The sequence below is a fragment of the Tachypleus tridentatus genome, chromosome 5, assembly GCF_004210375.1.
Source record: "Tachypleus tridentatus isolate NWPU-2018 chromosome 5, ASM421037v1, whole genome shotgun sequence".
NCBI lineage: Eukaryota > Metazoa > Arthropoda > Merostomata > Xiphosura > Limulidae > Tachypleus > Tachypleus tridentatus.
In genome coordinates this window covers 22,065,261-22,087,691 of record NC_134829.1, presented here as the reverse complement: position 1 = coordinate 22,087,691, position 22,431 = coordinate 22,065,261, and the positions used below count along the sequence as shown (strand labels likewise).

Genomic DNA, 22,431 nt, shown 5'->3' with positions numbered 1-22,431 from the left:
TGTCACGTGACAACTACCGACGATATAACATTGCAGTGGAACGAAAAGTACTAGAATTACATTTTGGCATTGTTTGGCATTTTATAAGTAGTGTGAGGCTACTGAAAATATCCTATTTTTGGGAGATGTGTGTAACAAACCTGTCGATGCATAGTACTCATGTACTCAAAAGTTAAGATTTAGAATTTCCAAGATGGCGATACCAGAATCATCCAGAAAGAGACCTGCGACAAGTCGTACCCCAGATACTATGATAACAGTGCGGTTTTTGTAAAAGACGAAAATGCACGAATATAAAAAAAGGTGAAGAAAAGAGCCATCCACGTGCCTCAGGTAACAGAATGGAACGTAATGATGAAAGACATCCATATGGAAACGAGACGAACATATTTTCCGTTGAGCATTTCAAATAGTTGAAGGATGAAGTTGTTGTTGTTTTGAATTATGCACAAAGCTATTCAATGGGCTATCTGTGCTCTGCCTACCACGGGTATCAAAACCGGGTTTTCAGCGTTGTAAGTCCGCAGACATAACGCTGAGCCACTGGAGAGCTTGAAGGATGAAAAGCAGATTTATCGTATTCTAGTGAAGTATATGATATTCTGTGTAATTGAACTAATGAAACATAAGCTGGAAAACCGTATGATGATGGATTATAGAAAGAATTACGAAGAAGTAATTTGTTTTGGATGTTACCACGGAGTTTTTGTCGATGTCAAGTGTTATTGTAATGTGAAAGAGCATGAATGAACGTGGTGACATGGACTGTATCGACGACGTTTTAATATAACGCACTCAGCCTTTTGTATAAGATACTCTTCTAATACCGTAAGGTAAGAATCCGTTGCGTAGCGTTATTTGTTCTTTTACGAAAATGAACACTTAAGGACCAAAGCAGTTACCTAAGAAATGTAAAAAAAAACAGACACGCAAAAATAAAGAATTAAATAAAAAAGCGATTACCTGAGAAAGGTATAGAGGTAACAGCTAACTGGAATAAACAAACAGTTTAACACTTGACTATTTCAGTATATTCTGTACGTTTAGGGTGTTGAAACATGATTTTACTGTTGTGGTTTAAAAGCTAATTTGTCATTATGTTACACCACATTTATTTGGTTGAGCAGCAAGTATAACACAGTTGTTTTGAGTTGGACTTTGGGGGTGTTACAGCTAGTTTGTATTATAATTATTAACATTTCTATGGTTGATTTGTTTGTTTTGAATTTCGCGCAAAGCTACTAGCCATCCCTAATTTAGCAGTGTAAGGGTAGAGGAAAGGAAGCTAGTCATCACCACCCACCGCTAACTCTTGGGCTACTATTTTACCAACGAATAGTGGGATTGACTGTCACATTATAACTCCCCCACGGCTGAAAGGGCGAGAATGTTTGGTGCGACGAGGATTTGAACCCTCGACCCTTAGATTACGAGTCGAACGTCTTAATCCATCTGGTCATGCTGGGCCTTCTGTGGTTGAAGAGAAAGTTTAATGCACTTGTAAATTGTACTTTGGGAGGTCACCACAGTTAGTTTGTATTATAATTATTGTTATTCTTCTATTCACTAACTCGAAAGATTTCAATTATATAGCAAGCAGCACGTAATGACATATTTATAATTAAATTATTCCTTTAATAGCACTTATACTATCATTCAGGAAAATAACATTTAAATCAGGAAGTCACTCATAAAGCACAACAACGACGACATTAATCTGCTACAAAAGAGCACATCTAGACGGGAAAAGGTTGTCTTGCCAGTGGATTCAACCCTCGTTTCAATTCATTTTTTTATTTGAACTCACTCGTTTGTGCAACGTGTAATAAACTATAGAAAACTCGCAGAATAAAGTCATCTTAGAGTAAGAGTTTATTTATTAAAGGAAACAGAAACAGCGAGACGTTAAAAAGTTAAGGCAAAACTGAGGGACTGGCTGAACAAAGGTAAAACTAAGGGAGTAGATGAACGAATGTGAAACTAAAGCATTTAGTGTTAGCTAGCTTACGTCAAGAGTAGTCATTTCATTTTTGTTAATTTTAATTAATATATAATATTTCACATTTTATTCGTTTCTTCATATTTGTATTGGCAGGCTTTACCCGTGTTAAGTGGTGGAGGGTAAGAACTTTGCCACAGTGAATCCAAATGAAAATTCTTTTATTTATTTAAAGTAATATTTTTTCGGTATATTTTACACTTGATTATACACAACGAGATTCATGTACACGTCTCTTAACAAGAGGCATTATTACGTTTTACTTATCCTACGAATACAAAGATACAACAATGAAAATAGGTGTTCATTTAAACAGAACTTGTGACTTCTTCAATAATTGAAATTGCTTTATTTGATCCACATTGGATGCTCGTGTCATCACAGTGGTTGTGCCTCGTGATGTCATAAAGTGCAGGATGGGTGCATGTTCTTCTTGGAGAGTTGTCCCACCGTCTGTCGAATCTTAAGATGTTTTCATTCATGTTGTTCTCAAACTCACTAACCATTAGGAACTTCTCTTCTTTATTACAAGAGGTAATACATTCAGCACCACACCACTCGTCCAGAAGGTTATTTTCTCCCAGATCAACAAGGCCTTCTTCGGAGATGCATGTCAAAAGCTCTGGGCGTTTCTCGTCATGAGCCATCTCTACTGACGTTGCAAAGGAAATAGTTCTCCGACATCCCTCTAGTGGCGGCACCCTCATGCGGCTTGCGTTATTCCCACAAGTGCAGATGTCACTGTTACGTAAGGTGAAAGATCGTTCAAGTTCACAGCGGTTTTGGTCATCTACGCTGTTAGCTATTGCTTGATGGGATTTCTTATTGACGTTCCTACGAAGGTTCATGAGAAAAAGAGCAAGAGCTCCAGCCAAAATACACCCACAAGAAAACACGAAACCCATCTTCGGCCCCCTGGTTCTGTTGATGTAAGCTTCAGAAAAATAAGAATAAACTTATTCAGATGGGAATTTTTGGAGGAAGGATACATTATTATGTTAGGTATCACCATTATAAGAGGCCTTATTCTACTTTGGTTTGCTTACCCAAGTCGTGCTTATGAGCTTTGAATAGGCGAAACTACAATCCACAGTGGAAGGTGAGGCTCATAAAATAATGCATTAGGTCTCTACGTCACAGATTATATTTCTAATTTTATCTTTGGTGAAAAGATAAAAAAAATCCTTAATATAATTATAACTTAAATTTGTAATCTTTCTGCAAATAATTTTCAGATTTGCTTATAAAGACCCAAAATAGCTCCTGTCACAGTAGATTAAGAAATTTAAAAAATGAAGTCTTCCTAAATTTTTCTGAACGAATATTTAAACTAATTGTCGACGTCTTTTGTTTTCAATATCACGTGTATCAAGTACTTAATTATTACAGAAGAATGAGTAAACAAAGCTTTTAGAAACGTCATTTGATCCCTCAGTTATTGTGCTTGGAAGTAAAACAATATGCGAGTCAAAAAGAGTTACCAAAGAAATATATTTTTCTCTTTTCTTCAAATAAATTATGCTTTTAACGAAAAACTTGTGATAGAAAATGAAGACTGTACCCAAAAAGGGATTATTTTCGAATGACTAAGAATAGTAATGATAAAACAATGAATGTTTCTACACTCGGGTGGCTAGCTAAGTTTCAGTTTGGTTTGTTGTGAATTTCGCGCAAAGCTACTCGAGGGCTATCTGCACTAGTCATCTCTAATTTAGCAGTGTAAGACTAGAGGGAAGGCAGCTAGTCATCACTACCCACCGCCAACTCTTGGGCTACTCTTTTACCAACGAATAGTGGGATTGACTGTCACATTATATCGTCCCCACGATTAAAAGGCCGAGCATGTTTGTTGTTACGGAGATTCGAACCCGCGACCCTCGAGTGCCTTAACCACCTGGCCATACTGGGCCGATTATTTTGGAATGACTAAGAATAGCAATGATAAAACAATGAAACTTACTGAACTCGGAATTACATGCTTGATAAAAATCTTTTGTAAAATATTTTCCCATGTGACTGTGTGATCACATGAAATTACTTTATTTTCCCATAGTCAGCTGTCAGGCTCAGATAAAAAAAAAGAGCTTTATTGGTCTCATTGGTCTGTATTTAGGAATTTACCCTAACTGTATGATACATTTGAGAGCAATGATGTTAAAAGCGATAAAAGTGTTTGACATATAACAGAAATTCAGTATAATACAAAAATGTATCTGACATATATTCATTTTACGTGTGATGGGAACTTATATCAAGTCAGACTGCAAAGATGTAGGTGGTCTTCTTACCTATAAGAGAAACTCGAGTATTACAAGTATAAAATATACAATGGTTATCTTACCTGTAACAGGAATTCCAAGTAATACGGGTATAGACTGCGAACATTGGAGATAGCTCCAAGAGCGGTCAAAATTTCTCGGCCTGACCTTCTCGTACAAATACATTTTTAAGCTATAATGGTATCCACCACTAAAGATTCCGTAGATGAAGACAAATAACACATATCCATTGTATTCATTCACTGTAAAAAAGGATAAAATGGCGATTACTGCTCCAAACATGGAGGCCTGGCACAAGTACTGACGAGCTATCATGCAGTGTGTACTGTTTTTCAAGATGAGCATACTAAACGAAAAACATCCTATCACGTAAGCTAAGCCTAGAAAAATCTGGAGAAGTAGAATAGAACCATCTTCCATCCCTTCATCTTTAGTTATATGAACCTGAAAAACAAGTGAAAAAATAATTTATTTACCACACTGACAATATATTTCTTTTATTACTCTAACGATTTTTCGTTGTTAGTGAAATCAAATCAGAGGGAAGATTTTATGTAACAAGCATCTTTTATTTTGGAATAAATATTCTTATTGTCAACGCTAACACCTACTGAGAACTTAAGTATAAGATTCGACTGTTTTTATTGTGTTCTTGTAATTAGTTTCTGGTTACAAAAAAAGATTCATAGTGTAAAAAAGCTCTTTATCTAAGACTCATGACGTATGGTATTAAAGATTCGAGAATTTCGTATTCTATAAAGATTAAGGTACTATACTTGAGAGGAGCTGTTTACAAACATACAGGAACTGGTTAAAAATATTGTATTTTGAATTAGTTGTATCATCTGAAGATAAAAATATTACATCGCATAATACATGACTGCTTCACGAAAGTATTCTAACTCTGCTTTTTCGTCAGTAATAAAGGATTACACTCACATGTGAATCAACTAAGTTTCAGTAATAAATAAAATTTTAAAAAAATATAAAACCGTTTTCTCACTAGTATACGATTGTAGCTAAAGTATAACATCTAAGGCGAAAAATTAGAATTACTTTTATGTTTCTCATCAGCACGGTAAAATTACATAATGAATTATGTCTTTCATTAGGACGAAAAAATCCATGATTAAATTTTCTTTATCACGAAGATAAAATCCCGTAATAAAATATTATTTCATTAGGACAATAAATTATTATTATTTATCAGGAAGATAAAATCCAGTAATTAAATATTATTTCATTAGGACAATAAATTATTATTATTATTATTTATCAGGAAGATAAAATCCCGTAATTAAATATTATTTCATTAGGACAATAAATTATTATCATTTATCAGGAAGTTAAAATCCCGTAATTAAATATTATTTCATTGGGACAATAAATTCCCTTCATTAAACCTTTTTTCTACAGGATGATAAAATTCTATCACTAAACGTAAAACTGAATATTCTAACATCAGGACAATAAAATTAAAAGATCAAATATTTTTTGAACTAAGCTATTACCATGCCAACATATTTGTTTATTTATTAATTATTTGTTTTTTGATATGAATGTTGCTTCAATGGGACCTTAGTTTACTGATCTTAGCTATTGAATGTTGCTTCAATGGGACCTTAGTTTACTGATCTTAGCTATTGAATGTTGCTTCAATGGGACCTTAGTTCACTGATCTTAGCTATTGAATGTTGCTTCAATGGGACTTTAGTTTATTGATCTTAGCTATTTCAGCTATTTTCATACAAGATTAAACAGATATATAGTATTTGAAAAGATTCTTTATAAATGTAGTAAATAACTGTGGTATACTGAAGTAATTCATATTGCTTCCACCTATAAAATGATAAGAGTTTTTAAACCAACAGTTAAAAAATAAATTCTATAAGAATATTATTGAATTGTATATGCTCGCAACAGATAGGCCTACATTTGTTTCTTTGACATGAAAAAAATATTCCATTTATTAAACACTTCCTGATATCTTACAAAATGCATGCAGGCTCTGAGTTAGATATAATACAAGAATGTTGTTAAGTAGTACTATGGTACCAGTAAGTCCCTAGAAATGGGTGGGGGTACGGGTTCTTTGTTTTTGTTGTGTTATCCTGCTATATATATTATGTCATATAGATTTTGGAGTATTTATCACATTATTATACTCCATATTGTTCAATTCGTTCATGATTTATCTTACGATCATATGTTTTGATAATAGCTCTGCAGATAAAAAAAAAAAACGTTTTATTGTAAGGCTGTCCAAATCACATAACTCTTCCCTACATCTTTTCCATAATTCATCTAGTGTACAAAGATAATGTCTTCTGAGACTCTGTTTCAATAGTCCATCAAATAAAAATTCCCTAAGCACTATATTTGGCGACTTAACATGCGTGTCTTCATATGGATTAACATGACGTAGGCGATGGTTAAACAGGATATATGACTGGAAGTTTTATGTTGATAAATCAACACCATGTCGACCTAGTTTCTAGACGAGATAATTCATAATTATGTTGCTTACTATTGCGTGGAACATAAAGACGACTTTTGCCGCTGACCTTTGTGTTTGAGGGCATATTAATTTGCTTGCCAAGGTCAGTTTATGAAAGCTCCTGGTACGACGTATTGATATATATCATTTTATTTTCTAATGCCGTTAAGTATAAGGGACATTCTTGTCTTGGAAACTCGAGCTTCCTGACTTGGACACATCTTTACGATCTGAGTGTATGAATATTTTGTGTCTGAAAGAGCTGTTACGTATTCTTTCTAAAATGTGGTCAATTTTCTGCAGCTGTATACTACTTAAATAACAACCAAACAATCATAAAATGTAGTTCTGAAATGTGCAGATCCACCGAGACTTCGTATTGGCTGTGGTTGTTATAGAAGTTGCTTATTATTCAAAACTGTTTTAATATAAGGCGAGTGTTTTCGTATAGTAAAGCCACGTCAGGCTATCTGCAGTGTCCACCGAGAGGGTAAGATATAAGACACTCAACTTTCTACTAAGATCTAGCGTTTATCATGAACAGCAAAAAATATTTCAAGTAGAACGTTTTACGCAAATAATCAATCAATTTTCCTTTTCAATATTTCGTCAGTGTTATTATTTGAATAACAATATGTTTATTAGAAATAATAGAAAATTATAAAATTCGTTACTTAGAAATGTTATTTGTAAATATATTTTCAATTATATATGAAAAAATTACTGGTGAGCAGAAAACACGTATTATAACTTTCAGAAAAAAAAAGGAACAACAAAGTGTTAACTGTGTTAACTTTCAACCTGGACCTGTAGTAATTACGAACACTAACACTAAAAGTCTGGTATGCATATTTAATTTGTTTAGGAAATTTTTTCCTAAAATTTTAAAATATCAATTTACTTAATAGAGAAATAGTACAATTTTTCTATTACACCAACTATAATTTTATAAGCCGTAAGTTTACTGAGTCATTATGATAGTTAATTCAAACAGCTGAAGATATTTCAAATTGTATATATATATATATATATCACCGTCCTATCAAAATAAAAGAGCGCCATCTTTTTCATTGAAATGTATTGTTACAACTTCATTCACGCGCATTCACGTATATAGACACACTCAGCGTCTTCCGTTTCAAAAGCTATTGTAATGCTAGAAGAAGCAACACGTACATAAAATGCACGTTAAGAACGTAAAAAAGTGAGTTTCTTCTTGCGTGGCTAGTGCGTCTTGGCGTTTCATAAATGCATACGTAGCACAGAGATGTTTTCTGATACTTTAGAAGGCTGTTTAACGGGATGGATGAGCGACTGAGCTGTGAGCTGTTTGCTACGACGAGTGTTTCAAAAGTTAGCGACTCCTTTTGAAAAGCCAGCAGAGAGATCAGTCAGACTAGCACACGAATGTTACTACATTCACAACAAAGAAGACTTTCCTAAGTTAATACTCTTAGGCCGATTTGTCAGAAGAACGAGTCCTTAAAAAGATCAAAACAAAATTTGAAAAAAACCAGACAGTTTCACTATCAAAATTTTCTATAGATTAGGCGACAATAATGTTAGACGCACGAAGTTTTAGCCAGACGTAAAACGTTTTTCAGAATTAAAGAACCACTAAAAGAAAATGTCTATTTGTTAACTTTGTAAGTTCTTTCCTGTATCTGTAATATAAAAAGCTATATATAACCGCCGTGAGTAGGCTTGTCTTCGAACTGATATTAGTATAGATAATCAAATGTTCTAATGAAAGTACATGCCATCTTCAACTGTTTACATTCGTGGAACAACTAAATATTCACCTAGCATGACGTAATCAAATGTTGTATGTATGTGCTGACCTCACAGCTTATTTCAAAATTAGAATGAGTAGTTTGAACGTAAATATAGATACAAATACAGAGGATATAGATTAGGCTTTGAAGGTAACATGCTGGGCTGTCACTACTGAACTATTCTTCAATAGCTAAACGGTAAGTTTGCAGATTTACGACGATAAACATTGGGTTGGGCCCGGCATAGCCAAGTGTGTTAAGGCGTTCGACTCGTAATCCAAGGGTCGCGGGTTCAAATCCCGATCGCACCAAACATGCTCGCCCTTTCAGCCGTGGGAGCGTTATAACGTGACGGTCAATCCCACTATTCGTTGTTAAAAGAGTAGCCCAAGAGTTGGCGATGGGTGGTGATGACTAGCTGCCTTCCCTCTAGTCTTACACTGCTAAATTAGGGACGGCTGTCACAGATAGACCTCGAACAGCTTTGCGCGAAATTCAAAACAAACAAAAAACAAACATTGGGTTTTGATAGCCGTGGTGAGCAGAATACAGATAGCATAATTTGTAGATTTCTCCTTGACATTAACCAACAGTGTTAAACAACAAAAGGTAAACAAATTCTAAAAGTTTGTTTGTTTGTAATTAAGCACAAAGCTCCACAATGGGCAATCTGTGGTCCGTTCAGCAGGGTTACCGAAACCGTTTTCTGGCGTTTTTAGTCCGTAGACTTACAACTCTGCCACTGGGAGAATGGGGGGTGAAATTATTAAAGAATTATGTTATTTTTAGTCACATTTTCTTACACACATACACACAAGAAATAACAGATATTTGGTAAAATAACTCGTCAGTCTTTGATGTAGGGATTTGGAAGGATATGAGAAAAACAAATTTAAATCGTACGGCACAATCATGCATTTTTGTACAGATATAACTACCAGCTTTTGAATATTTCATCATTAAGCACACTGCTCGCTAGTTTGTTTCTTCCAGAAAATATGATTATTAAAACACACAGTCTCATCTGGTACTCTTGGAAATGATGTTTACATGCAGCATCCTGCGGCATTCCTATACCAAATTTTTATTTTCCATTTTCTATGAGGAAGACATTTTTCTGTGGCAAGAGTCTATTGAGGCAGATATATTTTTCACATGCTGAGCATGACTGGTGTGAGAACTTAAAATGAGAGAAAATCAAATCATAGTACCGGTTTCAATCTAACATTGTAGTCATACAAAAAGACGTTGAAAATACGAATTAACCATACTGATGTATTTAAAACAATTGGTAATAAACAATGATAAAATGTATTTTCTCGGTATTAGGGTCGAACGTACCAGGTAAAAATATGGTGTATATAATCCAAACGACGACAGTGAAGTTGAAAGAACGATTATTTGCAAGGTTTTTGTCTTAAGAGATGAAAAGTCCAGGAAAGGAGGTTTTTCTTGAGAAACGTTTTTATCTTTAACTTTTCGTTTCTGGTTCTTCAAATGGAGTATTGCTCTTCGCTGAGGGTGGTATAAGGAGGCTGATCGGTAAAAAATTCCAAGAAAAAACGTTAAAAACATGACACCTGTTACAGCGTGTAGTCCCAATCTCCAATCCAACGACCTGAAAATATAATAAAACGGGTTTTAAAATTTTAGAAACTACATTCAAATATAATGTGCCTGATATTACTCCACTGGATTTCTTTCTTTATGGCCCGGCATGGCCAGGTGATTAGGACGATTGATTCGTAATTTGAAGGTCGCGGGTTATAATCCCCGTCACAAAAATATCATGCTTTCAACCGTGGGGCGTTATAATGTGCGACCAGTCCTACTTATTTAGTAAAAAGAGTAGCTCAAGAGTTGGCGATGGGTAGTGATGACTAACTGTTTTCTCTCTAGTCTTACTCTGCTTAATTAGGGATCGCTAGCGCAGATAGCTCTAGTGTAGCTTTGCGCGAATTTCGAAAATAAACAAAGAAACAATTTCTTTCTTTGGGGATATGTTAAGGACATCGTTTATCGCACACCTACAGCAAATATCACGGAGCTAAAGATCGTAATAAATGGATGGTATCCCACTGTACATGTTGCAGCGAACATGGACTGAAATATATAATTCTTTGAAACTTACTATCTGAGTATATGTAGAAAATGTAGTGTTTAAACATAAATAACTCGATCTTTACACTCATGTGTTAATCCAATAAATATGTAATCTAATGTGTAGCTAGATTAGTACGAGGAAACTGTATCTACCATCTGGTAGCATTAATTTGCATGTTTATACCGTTTGCTTGTTTGTTTGTAATTAAGCACAAATTATACATTGGACAATATCTGTTCTGCTCACCACAGGTATCGAAACTCTGTTAGTAACAATGTAAGTCCGAAGGCACACCGCTGTGTCAGTGGTGCTTGCATGTTTAAAATGTATCTGTAGCATGTAATATATATGCACACTGTAAGTGATATATTGATTTCGTTAAAACCTCGTGAAATATTTAAAAACGAACAAAAACTATTATTTAATACAAAATAATCTCAAGAAAAATGTTCCTTGGTAAGTTTACATTAAAATCCTGGGTGGTCGAAAATTATCTTTCCTTCTTTTTTTTAAATTCGATAATTAAATGAAATAATTAAAGACATATCAAAGTATTTAAACGTTTTGTAACCCAACACGAAAAATGTTAACTGTCATGTTTTTATTTTTTATATCCAGTGAATTGTGTCACCCCCAAGAGTGGCAACCGTGCAAGAACTGGAATGGCTGTGGTGAGCCAATTCCATTGGCTCCACATTCACTAGACATTACTTCTCTAGATTTCTTTCTTAGGGGTATGTTTAGGACATCATCATACTTACAGCAATTATCTCGAAGAATAGATTATGATAATGGATGCTATACAATGTAACTGTGAAAATCTTCCAGCGAACATGGACTGAAATCTAATATTGATTAGACATGTTGAAAGTCACTCATGGTGTAAACGTGGAAATCTACTGACAATAAAAACTGATCTGTTGGGCTGCAAGATGTAAAAAAACTGTTCATTTTATTTGTTTAGTCATTTAATTAGGAAAGATAATTTTTAACCCCCTTCTAACATACATATTATTAAAATTTAAAATAAACTAGTCGATACATTTCCATTTAACACGTAGTTAAAATCTATTTCGGTAACTGCTGTGACCCATTTTATTTTCCAACAATTTTCATGATGAATTGTTGTTTGTTTTTTTAGGATATTCGTGCACAGCTACACAAAGACGATATACGTATAGTTGTAAATAATTCTGAGTTGATAGCTTTGAGGGAATCAACTAATTAACAGCACGAATCATCAACTTTTGGTTACTTTTATCCAAAAGGATAGTTGGATTTATGCGTCACTGTTGTAGTACACCCAACGGTGAATTATGAACTTTGGATTCACAATTCAAGCACGATCGGCGCTTTTCTGATGAACCACATTTTGAAACTATACCATGTTGGGAAAGTCATTGTGCACTTTTATATTTATTAACAGACATGTTTCAATATAGAATACAGGAGGTAAATATGAATGACAATTATAAACAATGTTGAAAGTGACCCCTGTTGGCATTAATGCAGGCTTGGATCCTTCTTATTTTGTTTCCAAACACCGCTATCAATTGCTGGCTTGAAATAGACTGAATGAATGCTGTTATCGGTGCTTTCAAAACTGTACAGTGACTTTCCGAACACCCTGTATAACAACATTGTCATACCGTTTGGTATTATTCATTATATAAAGCAACGAATTTCTAGATTATATTACTTTTACATCCACGTAAACAATGCTTTTATTTATTTTTTATTTAAATGTAAAAGTGTGCAATGGGTTATTTATTCTCGTCTCACAACAAGGAGCAAATCCCAAATTTTGGCTTTATAAGTTCTCACATTACAGCAGAGCCATCGTGGAGTCAAAAATGATGTGAGATGATTTTTTTTTTTTGTATTTTCAAGGAGTCAATGTTTTAGAGAAATTAATTTTCCTTTAATTCGAAGCTCAGCTCAGCTGTATGTCCGAGGGATTATAATATTAAACCTCGAAGTTAGAGATCTGTAGTTAACTGAGACAAAACAACCTATATAGTAATGTGTTTAACAATAAACAAACGAATAAACCATTCTATTGATAGAAGACTCTGAAGATAAATATATCAATGTTTATTTGGAATGAGGCATGGGAGTAACACTGTTATATTGAAACTATCTAGCCTTAACGGATCCGGCTTTAATATCAGTTATAAAATACTCTGTTACCTGTTTATTTTTCGAACATGACTAAAACTACAAAATATTTGATGTAGAATGTTTTCATGAACTCAAAAACTTACGCAATAAATTCTAGCATGAATCAATTTTCTTTTTTTCTACCTTTAAAAAAATCTTCTACTGGTTTGTAGAAATGTCTGAAAGTCCAATAAAATGTTTCTAGAGTTCAAAGTTGAAAAATAGATATAGCATTTCAAATGCAAGGTCTTCGCCCAATTTTCGAATATTTATATTTAAATAAACATTTGAGAAATGTTTTACGACGAAAATATGGAATATACAAGAGAATACATGCTCCTATTAAGTGTTTTATCTTCGCTATATTTGTGCTTTCTGCAAGTTACAAAAATAACATTCTGATTTCATGTACGTGTTTCTTTCTTAATAGCACTCTGAAGGTAAATAGAAGTGTTTTTGTAGTCAATACACGCCAGGCTATCATGTGTGTTACAGTGATTTAAATTCATAGTAATGCCCAACAGCAGCTGTTATGGGAACCTATCTTTCAGAGTTTATTTTCTGAACAGTTTTTGTGACCATTCTTATCTGAAATCACCGCCAGAAGCGAGTAAAGAATATTTTCTCCAAGCTGTTGAAGAAATTCAATAAGAATCAACTTCTAATCTTCTTAAAATACTTTGATATCTGCTGCATGACTTTTCTGTTTGTCCAGATCAATATATCATAGTACCACATAAACTTGACGGTAGTGAGGTGTGCATTCTACGTAGGCTTAAAGATGCAAGGCTTCAATCTAAAACCTTTCTTATAAAATACCGTTTTACTACGTTTATTGTATGTTTGGCATTGTGATCATGCTGAAAAACGAAACTTATTTCACTAATCGACATCCAAAAGGAAGACCATTTATTAAATTGGGAAGAGTCCAGAACTCGATCTATATGGTCTAAAAGCTACTTGCTCAAGTTTTCAGAAACGTAAAAATTCTTAGTTCTGATATTCTTGCTTCTAATGTTTTAGGATTTGCTTAAAACAAACATATCATTTAAAAGGTATTCAAATAAACATAGGTTTTAAACTGACATCATTACTACGTTTCTTTCTTAACACATGCAAGGGAAACCGAGAGGTGGTTTCTAACCTATGCACAGTAATATATGTACATGTGGGTGTGAGAGAGATGGGTCAAGAAAAGAGCTTTTTTTTTTTCTGCTGTGTTGATAGTTTAGTGTTTTTAAAACAATGTTTTTATTTCTAGCATAATTCAAACTTGGCGTTAAGATGGAACATCTGTACGTGGTTGCGTTGATAGGGAAACAACGCGAGATTCCTATCAAAAGTTGGTTTTATTCTCCAGGGGCTCAACTCTGTCTCACAGAATGACATTAGAGAAGACTAAAAGGTTATAAGATGCCAAAAAGCTTCATTGTTATGTCATATTGTAGCGAATTACAGTATACAAGTGTATATAAGTTAATATATTGCAGTAAAAATCAAGTTATATTTATATCAAGTGTAATACAAAGTTTTCTAATTCAGGAGTCTCTTTCCTGTTAAGAAATTACAATTTTATAATCGAATAAAACATTTTTATTTAAATTACTTGCTCGTAAAATGAAACAGTATTCTGCTTACAGCGACTCCAGGTTATAGGGACTCGTCCTGCTAACTCACATTGATGGCCTTCTTAGACAACACGCTGAAGTTTATCGTCATTATGAAGAGGCAAAAATTAAACATGAAAATGAATTAGTTTGGGAAGGAATCAGTCTGACCGGTTGTGTTTAAGATAACATGCCCACATTTTAAAAATATTAACTTTTATCTGTTCGCTTGTAATTAAGCACAAAGCTACAGAATGTGCTATCTGCTCTTTGCCCACAAAGAGTATCGGTAGTTAGTTTCTTGCATTTATATCACTGTGCCCCTGGAGGGTGGGGGGTGAAATATTAACTAATATTCTAACCTTTACTAAACGTTTAAAGCCATTACTTGTCCGAAAGCTTATTGGAAAAAAATCATCGTAATTGACTGATTTATAATCCACATATGTTAGGACTGAATATAATACTGTAATATAGAACTGATGGAAGAAAAACCTGATGACTAGAGGTCCTCGGCTTTCAACCTGCAGGTTGCGTGTTCGAATTTCGTCACCAAATATTACTGTCCTTTCAAGCCTGCAGATGTTATAATGTGACAGTCTACCCAGCTTTTCTTTGGTAAAGAGCACACTCCAAGAATTGGCGGTAGATGGTTTTGACTAGTTGCTGGTTCTGTAGTCTACTGCTTCGAAATGGCGGACAGCTGGAGTAAATAGCCCTCGAGTAACTTAACATAAAATTCAACAAATAAATAAATAAACAGGTCAAAGACCCACATATGATTTAGTGGTCGTTGAAAGTTATCCATTAATTACTAATTACTAATTATCTTAAAGGCAAGAAAACTGATTTATTAACGTTACTTACCTGATAAGCTTCGCCAACAGTAATGACATGACTGCGATTCCTAGTCCTGTGCCCGATTGGACAAACAGTTCCACTAATTCACGCCTGCGCTTGAAGTACTGTCCAATCATAATATTTGAAGTTTCTCTAACAATCCCAATTCCACAACCCATGAAAACTCCGTAGCTCATAAACACTTGATGCATTTGAGAGGCAAATGAAGTAAAAAGGCATCCAAGAGCTGTCATTAGTCCTCCAAACACAGCTGTGAGTCTGGTGCTCTTTCTTCGACAAATAGCAACAACCACAGGAGGAACGAAGAAACCACATGACATCGAGAGAGCTCCCGCCCAAACTAGAAAATAATATAGCAAGCATTAATTACAGGTACCTAGTATACAGTACCTGAATAATAAGTCTTTTATCGTGATTGCACGATTCTTAATCCAAGCGAAACAGTTCGAGAGCGTTTACCTTTAAAAACAGGTTGCGTAAAAGACGCCCAAATATTCTGCTTTACGTTATGAGTTTTCACATTCTGACAGAAACATATTTCGTAGAAATCTAAGTAGTTGAAAATGATTAATAAATTCTCAAACAAAATTTTTTTGAGGAGCGAATAAATAAACACATAAGACAAACAAACAAATATATTCATAAACTTCCGTGGCTCTGAAAACCATAAACACAAACGTATCGAATTAGTCGGTGTAAACAACAAAACAAAAAGAGAAATACATAATTTCAAATGTTACATTGTAGAGAATGATTTTTTTTAAATTGATATCAATAGAAAAGTAAAAACTGTATAACAAACATTGTTTGATTGAATGTGTTTCATTGTTATTGTAATTGCACTGGTTTCTTCTTTAACGTAGAAGACGAAAAGAAAAGGTGGGAAAAAAAAACGTATCGTTTAACTTATCGTGGGATTTTTTCATCTGAGGTATTCAGGACCACCATGTCAGTCATGGCGGTTGTGAATCATCAACCAAATTTATACAATATGTTACTTGACATTTAAATATTGAACATTGGGATTTGATGGTCACTTTTATAGTGCACCCACAGATCCAAAGCGCAAAGCGCGTTGATCCTCAAATTCACATTCTTGAGATGGTTGGCATCCAGTCATGCACTGTTAAATTGTACTGGCATGTCAAGGCACAATCTCTGTGCTATAGTTTCTCATAGCAGTATTTTTGAAGTTCTCTTCTTACATTTACTGGAATATTTAGCTATAATAAAGTGCCCGAACTTTAATATAGTTGTCGCAAAGTGATGTAGTTCAAGTGGAACGACAATATAAAGAGATTTGGATTTTACTGCTATATTGTTATGCTGACACTTAACGTCCCGTTTAGACCATTCTGTAAAAATCTGCACATATCGATCCAGCATGATGCAGATTTAATGTAATAAAAGTTATATATAATATCAAGGCTTAATAAGATAATCAAAAAACAAGCTTTAAACCACAGAGGTGTGTTATAACCCATTACTTAATATTCATCTCCTGGTTGTGATCTGTAGGTTATCTTGCTGCTTGTGGATCGCAAGTTCTAAGGCTCGAGCCGCGTTATGCTGTTAAACATCTTCCGTACTTTAAACTATGGGATGTTATAACTGTGGCAGTCAACACTGCTGTTCGTTTAAGAGTGGCCACTTAGAAAGTTACTGCTGCTAACTGATTGCACACTCTTCGATCACCAGCTCTAAACTAGGACTAATGGCTAAATCTTAATGAGGGTTTGTCCAGCTGTTCAGATTATGTACTGCACTAACACTGAAATCTCCCGCATAGCTCTGTAATGTTTTGTTACTAACTGAATTGGTGTTCTTAAATGCATGAACACAAATGGTGAAAACTTAGTTAATTAAAATTATAGACTTTTATATAGATAAAACTGTAATCGCTTTTATACCACCTTACCGAAACTGGTTTCTAACTTGTGCATTTTGAAGTTGAAAAAACCCCACAAAATAACTGATCTCGTTTCTCCTGCTTTACGTTTGCAGATTTTTGTTTGACAGTCTCAACTTAACTAGATGTTTAATTTAGGAACCGCACACGGTTGAATGTATCCACTGTAAACTTGGTAAATGTTTTTATTATTTTTTGGTTGGCTACTTTGAAAATCGTTGCGATTTTGCATAAAGGTCTGTAATGTCTTCTCGTTTTGTACATCTCCCGACATGTGTTTTTGTTAAACGAGGGTGTTTGGACAAAGCACGTGTATTACAACATACATCTCTTATGTTACTGTGGGTATAATATAACAAGCATAGTTCTCCTGAGATTTAACCCTACATGTAGATGCGTAGTCCTAAAGCTGATAGCAGTTTATAAAACTATGCATTTTTGTTCTTTTGGTATATTTCTAAGCATTTGCTTTTATGTTCAAAGTGTTTTAATTTTAACTGCTTGACATCAGTTATATAAGACTAAACAATCTTGCGCTTCAACATGGAGCGATTATTAACAGAGAAATAGTTTCATAAACACGTCGAAAGATTGTTGACATGGCAGAAATATACATAGAATTCAGACTGCAAGCTCTAGTTGAACACATTAGCTCTATAAGAATAAGTGGAAATCTGATTTGACAAAAACTAAAAACATCTCATTATAATCTCACTTGTTCAATTTCTGAAAATCATCAGTCTCTCGGACTCAGAATGACAAAAATCTGGCGTCTGATTTTCCACAGTAGACAGAACGCAAATAACCAATTGCTCAGATTTTTGCTAAAACAACAAGAAAATTAATTTCTAATGTTTAGTATTAAAATATTTACTGTTATTTGAAAAAGAAACTTGAGGATTAATGCCACACATTTTGTTTAACGGGATCATCTGTGACGACAAATTAGAAGATGCTTCTCTTTGTGACGGCCCGGCATGGCCAAATGCGTTAAGGCGTTCGACTCGTAATCTGAGGGTCGCGGATTCGAATCCTGGTTGCACCAAACATGCTCGCCCTTTCAGCTGTGGGAGCGTTATAATGTTACGGTTAATCCCACTATTTGTTGGTAAAAGAGTAGCCCAAGAGTTGGCGGTGGACGGTGATGACTAGCTGCCTTCCTTTTAGTCTTAAACTGCTAAAGTAGGAACAGGTAGTGCAGATTGCCCTCGAGTAGCTTTGCGCGAAATTCAAAACCAATTCTCTTTGTGAAGTACAAGATCTGTTAAGGAATGAAGAATAACAGTTTTCATACGTACAATATTTATAGTATATGTAAGTTTAAATTTGTTAGAGTATCGTTAATTCAACATCAGTTGTTCAGAGTTCGTGCAGATTTCTTCTTTGTCGGGGAGTAATAAACACTTTTCAGGTACTGGTATTTTGAACTTACTTATATGTGAGATTACTTAGTTTTTGATAAAATTAGAATGCCAACATTTTCTGACATTATTTATCTGTGGCAAATGAGTTAATATCTCAAATCCTTCTTATTTTAAAATACTTTATATTAATGGCGTTTCTATAAATTAAAATATCTACTTAACAAGTAGTTGGAACACCTTTCATTGTGATTATGATCGGACTAGGCATGGTATAGACTTTAACAGTAGCTCAAGTGTTGATAGTGGGCACTGTTTTCTAGTTCTCTTTCATTTAGTCCATTAGTTCAAAATTAGAGACGGTAATGGGCAGACAGTCCTTGTTTATCTGTGCGCGCAATTCTTCAATAAACAAAACAAACCAATACAACTTTGTTTTCCCTAAAGACTGTCAAGCGAACGAATACGTCCGTTTTCTTAGAGATTCTGAGTTCTATGACTGTTATTGTGGATCAATGAGTTTTGATTCAATGTAGGGTTACTGGTAGTTCTATCAGGCGTTACTAATTAAAGGGAAAACTGTAGCGTCATTGAGCGTTACTGATTAAGATAATCACTAAATCTGTATTAGGTAGGAAATATACAGATGTTTGTTATCTTTTGGATGGTAGAATTCATACGACTTTAACAAAGTTCTATATCAATCTCTTGCTTCAAGCTGTTTATTTTATCTGAACAATCACTGTTACGGTAAAGATAAAACGTCCCCGCTTCACAAATGATGAATCGTATCGCCAGTGTCTTTAAGCCTACCAATTATTAAGCTACGAAGAGATACTTTTTCATACTTCTGTAGATTTTATCACGAGTAGAAATTCTTATAATCAGAAAGGTTTTTCCGCTGAAAGAAACTACGTAATTCCATTTTTCGCCGCTGGAGGGGATAAACGAGCAACAATGTGTGAGGTTACGATATGACAACTGTGATTTGGGATTTTTTTGTTTGTAATCTATTGCAACAAATACTTTGGTACAGTCGGTAGTTGAAGGCTAATGAAAAATTATTTGGTCGTATATTCAACAAATCTACATTGCAAGAAATGTTAAATATTTTTCATAACATCTTAAGAACACTATTGTATTGTCCCCTTTTTCTTGCAATACTTCCAAACAAAGAAGACATTTGAAACCTTCAAAAAGATGTGTTTCTATTAATGTGCAACAATGTTTTATTGTTTGTGTTAGAGAAAATCCCAAATCTTTAACAGACAGAAAACAGAACCTATATTATGAGACATAGAATTAGCATATATATAGCATTTTGTACATTTTATGTGTATAAAATGGCCTAAACATGGCTAGGTGGCTAGGGTGCTTAACTCGCAACCTGCGAGACTGCAGTCCGAAACCTCCTTACTTAACATGCTCGTCTTACATAATTACTGACTGAGCTAGCAGCCTAGTATGGGCAGGTAGTTAAGGCACTCGACTCATAATCCGACGGTCGCGGGTTTTAGAATCCCCGTCACACCAAACATGCTAGCCCTTTCAGCCGTAGGGACGATATAATGTTACGGTCAATTCATATTTGTTGGTAAAAGAGTAGCAATGGGTGGTGATGACTAGTCTTACATTGCAAAATTTGGGACGTGTAACTTTGCGCGAAATTTAAAACAAGCCAAAACTGAGCTAGACACCCGAGTGTAAAAATATTTAGCTCACAAAAATATTAACAAAAAGATACCGATTGAACCTTAATCTGATGGAACTAAGGTCGAAATGAATTATGTGTAAAATAAAATTTAATTTTGTGTTCCAAGAAATGATTATTGTAAATACGCTTTTTTTGTCTTCAGCAGATCAACTTCATACAATATTGCATACTAAATGCAGCGATTTTAAGCCTAAGCCCTTAACTTGCTTCATTATATGTGGGCGAAAGGACTCACTAACAAGATATTTGCGTTAATCAAACCCTTTTAAATAAAGCAAACATACTAATTAATAACTAATCGTTTTATATTAGTAAGTATTTGCAATTAGGTAATACGAGGTAACCTAAAAGTAAGGTTAAAAGTATACAGTTTCTGAAAGATGGCCGTTTTTAATCTGCTATATAGAAGTGTTTTCTCTGACGCTTTATCTAAATATGTTCCTTTCTCTCTTTGTATTAACCTACTACATAATTAAGGTATAACCCTAAAGACGAGTGTTTAGTTTTCTACCACTAAGTAGCAGTTTCATTACAAATTATTATAATTTGAGCATAAATAATACAGGTTAATCGAGGGTAAGAGATAACAATGGTTTGACGGTTCGAAAGTTGAGAGAGAAAATGAAGACAAGATTATGTAGGTGATAACATGTGATCTAACTTGTTAAGAAATTATAAGTTGCAAGACATATTTCTCTGTTGTTGTTTTTTAAGAGCACCTTAAATGGAATGAAATGTGTCATTGAACATGGCTACACATTCTTTAGAATATACATGTTTGTGGCGTTGAAGTACTTATGTATCACTGACACAGCGAAACCCACTGTTTAAACTTGTCCGTCCCTGTGTGGGCTGCATATTAATCAAACTCAAATGAGAAACACTGTAGCTTGAATGAATTGAGGTCACATTGTAAAATAAAAGGGAAACAAAATGAAGAAAATAACCATCATTATTTGAACAAATCCAGCATTAACTCGAGTCAAAGAAACAAACAAAGCTATAATAATTTGTGTAGGCTCTGAGAAACGTTACAAAGAGAGGTCACCTTTTTCCCGCCCTGTTTCAACAACTACTGCAGGTGATCCAACTCACAGCTTTTGTTGATTTCAGGGTGTTGTTTCTGCGAATGTCTTTTCATTGCAATTCGTTTTCACACTTTTAATGGATCACCCAATAGTTATATACTTGTTGAATAATAAATACTACAATCTTGAGCAAACATTTGAAAACGTGTCTGTCTTTTTAACAACGAGTTATAGAAGTATATACTTAGAAATGGTTTGCAACATTTTAGGAAGGCTCTGTAATGACCTGGTTAAAACGCTGTTTTGAATACAAGAATTGCATTACAAATTTTTGTGAAACGACATCACATACAACTATATTATTTGAACACATATGAATGTTGCAATGAAACTGCTCAGGCAATCGGAACAATAAGATATTAAGCTCTTTGTGCTTTATTACACATTTATATTTAATTATTAGAGCTCGTGAGTGAAAAGTGTTAACCACACACACTACTTATAATATCCAATGCCGACGAAGTTTACCGAAAATGGCCCGACATGGCCAGGTGGTTAAGACACTCTACTCGAAATCTGAGGGTCGCGGGTTCGAATCCCCGTCACACCAAACATGCTCGCCCTTTCAGCCGTGGTGGCGGTATAATCTTACGACCAATCCCACTATTTGTAGGTAAAAGAGTAACTCAAGAATTGGTGGTGGATGGTAATGACTAGCTGTCTTCCCTCTGGTCTTACACTGCAAATAGCCCTCGTGTAGCTTTGCGCGAAATTCAAAAACAAAGACAAAACTCAGGGTCAAACTGAGCTTCTTGGGGAATATATAACTCCCCAAATACAGTTTGGCTTACTTTTATAACATCCAAACAGAGTGTGGATTATTTATTATTCAGGCTTTGAGGGCCTCGCGTATTCCGCAAGACTCCTGCATTTTAGCGACAGGACACAATTTTTATTAGTTTCACTTGAGAATTTGTACCTTGTTCACAGTGCTTTACTTATTTATTATGATAAAGTATATACGTAATCCTATGGCCTGTTGGTTATAGCGCTCGGTCTAGCAAACTCTGTCACCGAACGTAATAGTCCTTTCAGTTATGGGGACGTTATAAGGTGTCGATAAATCCCACAATTCCT

General features: G+C 34.5%; 1 protein-coding gene across 1 annotated transcript in view; it reads right to left on the bottom strand.

The window, feature by feature from the left end:
* Positions 1-2,163: 2,163 nt before the first annotated feature.
* The window catches only part of LOC143250687 (monocarboxylate transporter 10-like), a 61,177-nt gene continuing 40,909 nt past the window's right edge, over positions 2,164-22,431 (bottom strand). Inside the window, exons 2-5 of the mRNA XM_076501586.1 lie at positions 15,289-15,622; positions 9,892-10,168; positions 4,341-4,722; positions 2,164-2,933 (exon numbers count right to left, since the gene is read on the bottom strand). Of these exons, the coding sequence (XP_076357701.1) occupies positions 2,308-2,933; positions 4,341-4,722; positions 9,892-10,168; positions 15,289-15,622 (1,619 nt within the window). The 3' untranslated portion in view covers positions 2,164-2,307. The remainder of the gene's footprint in view (positions 2,934-4,340; positions 4,723-9,891; positions 10,169-15,288; positions 15,623-22,431) is intronic.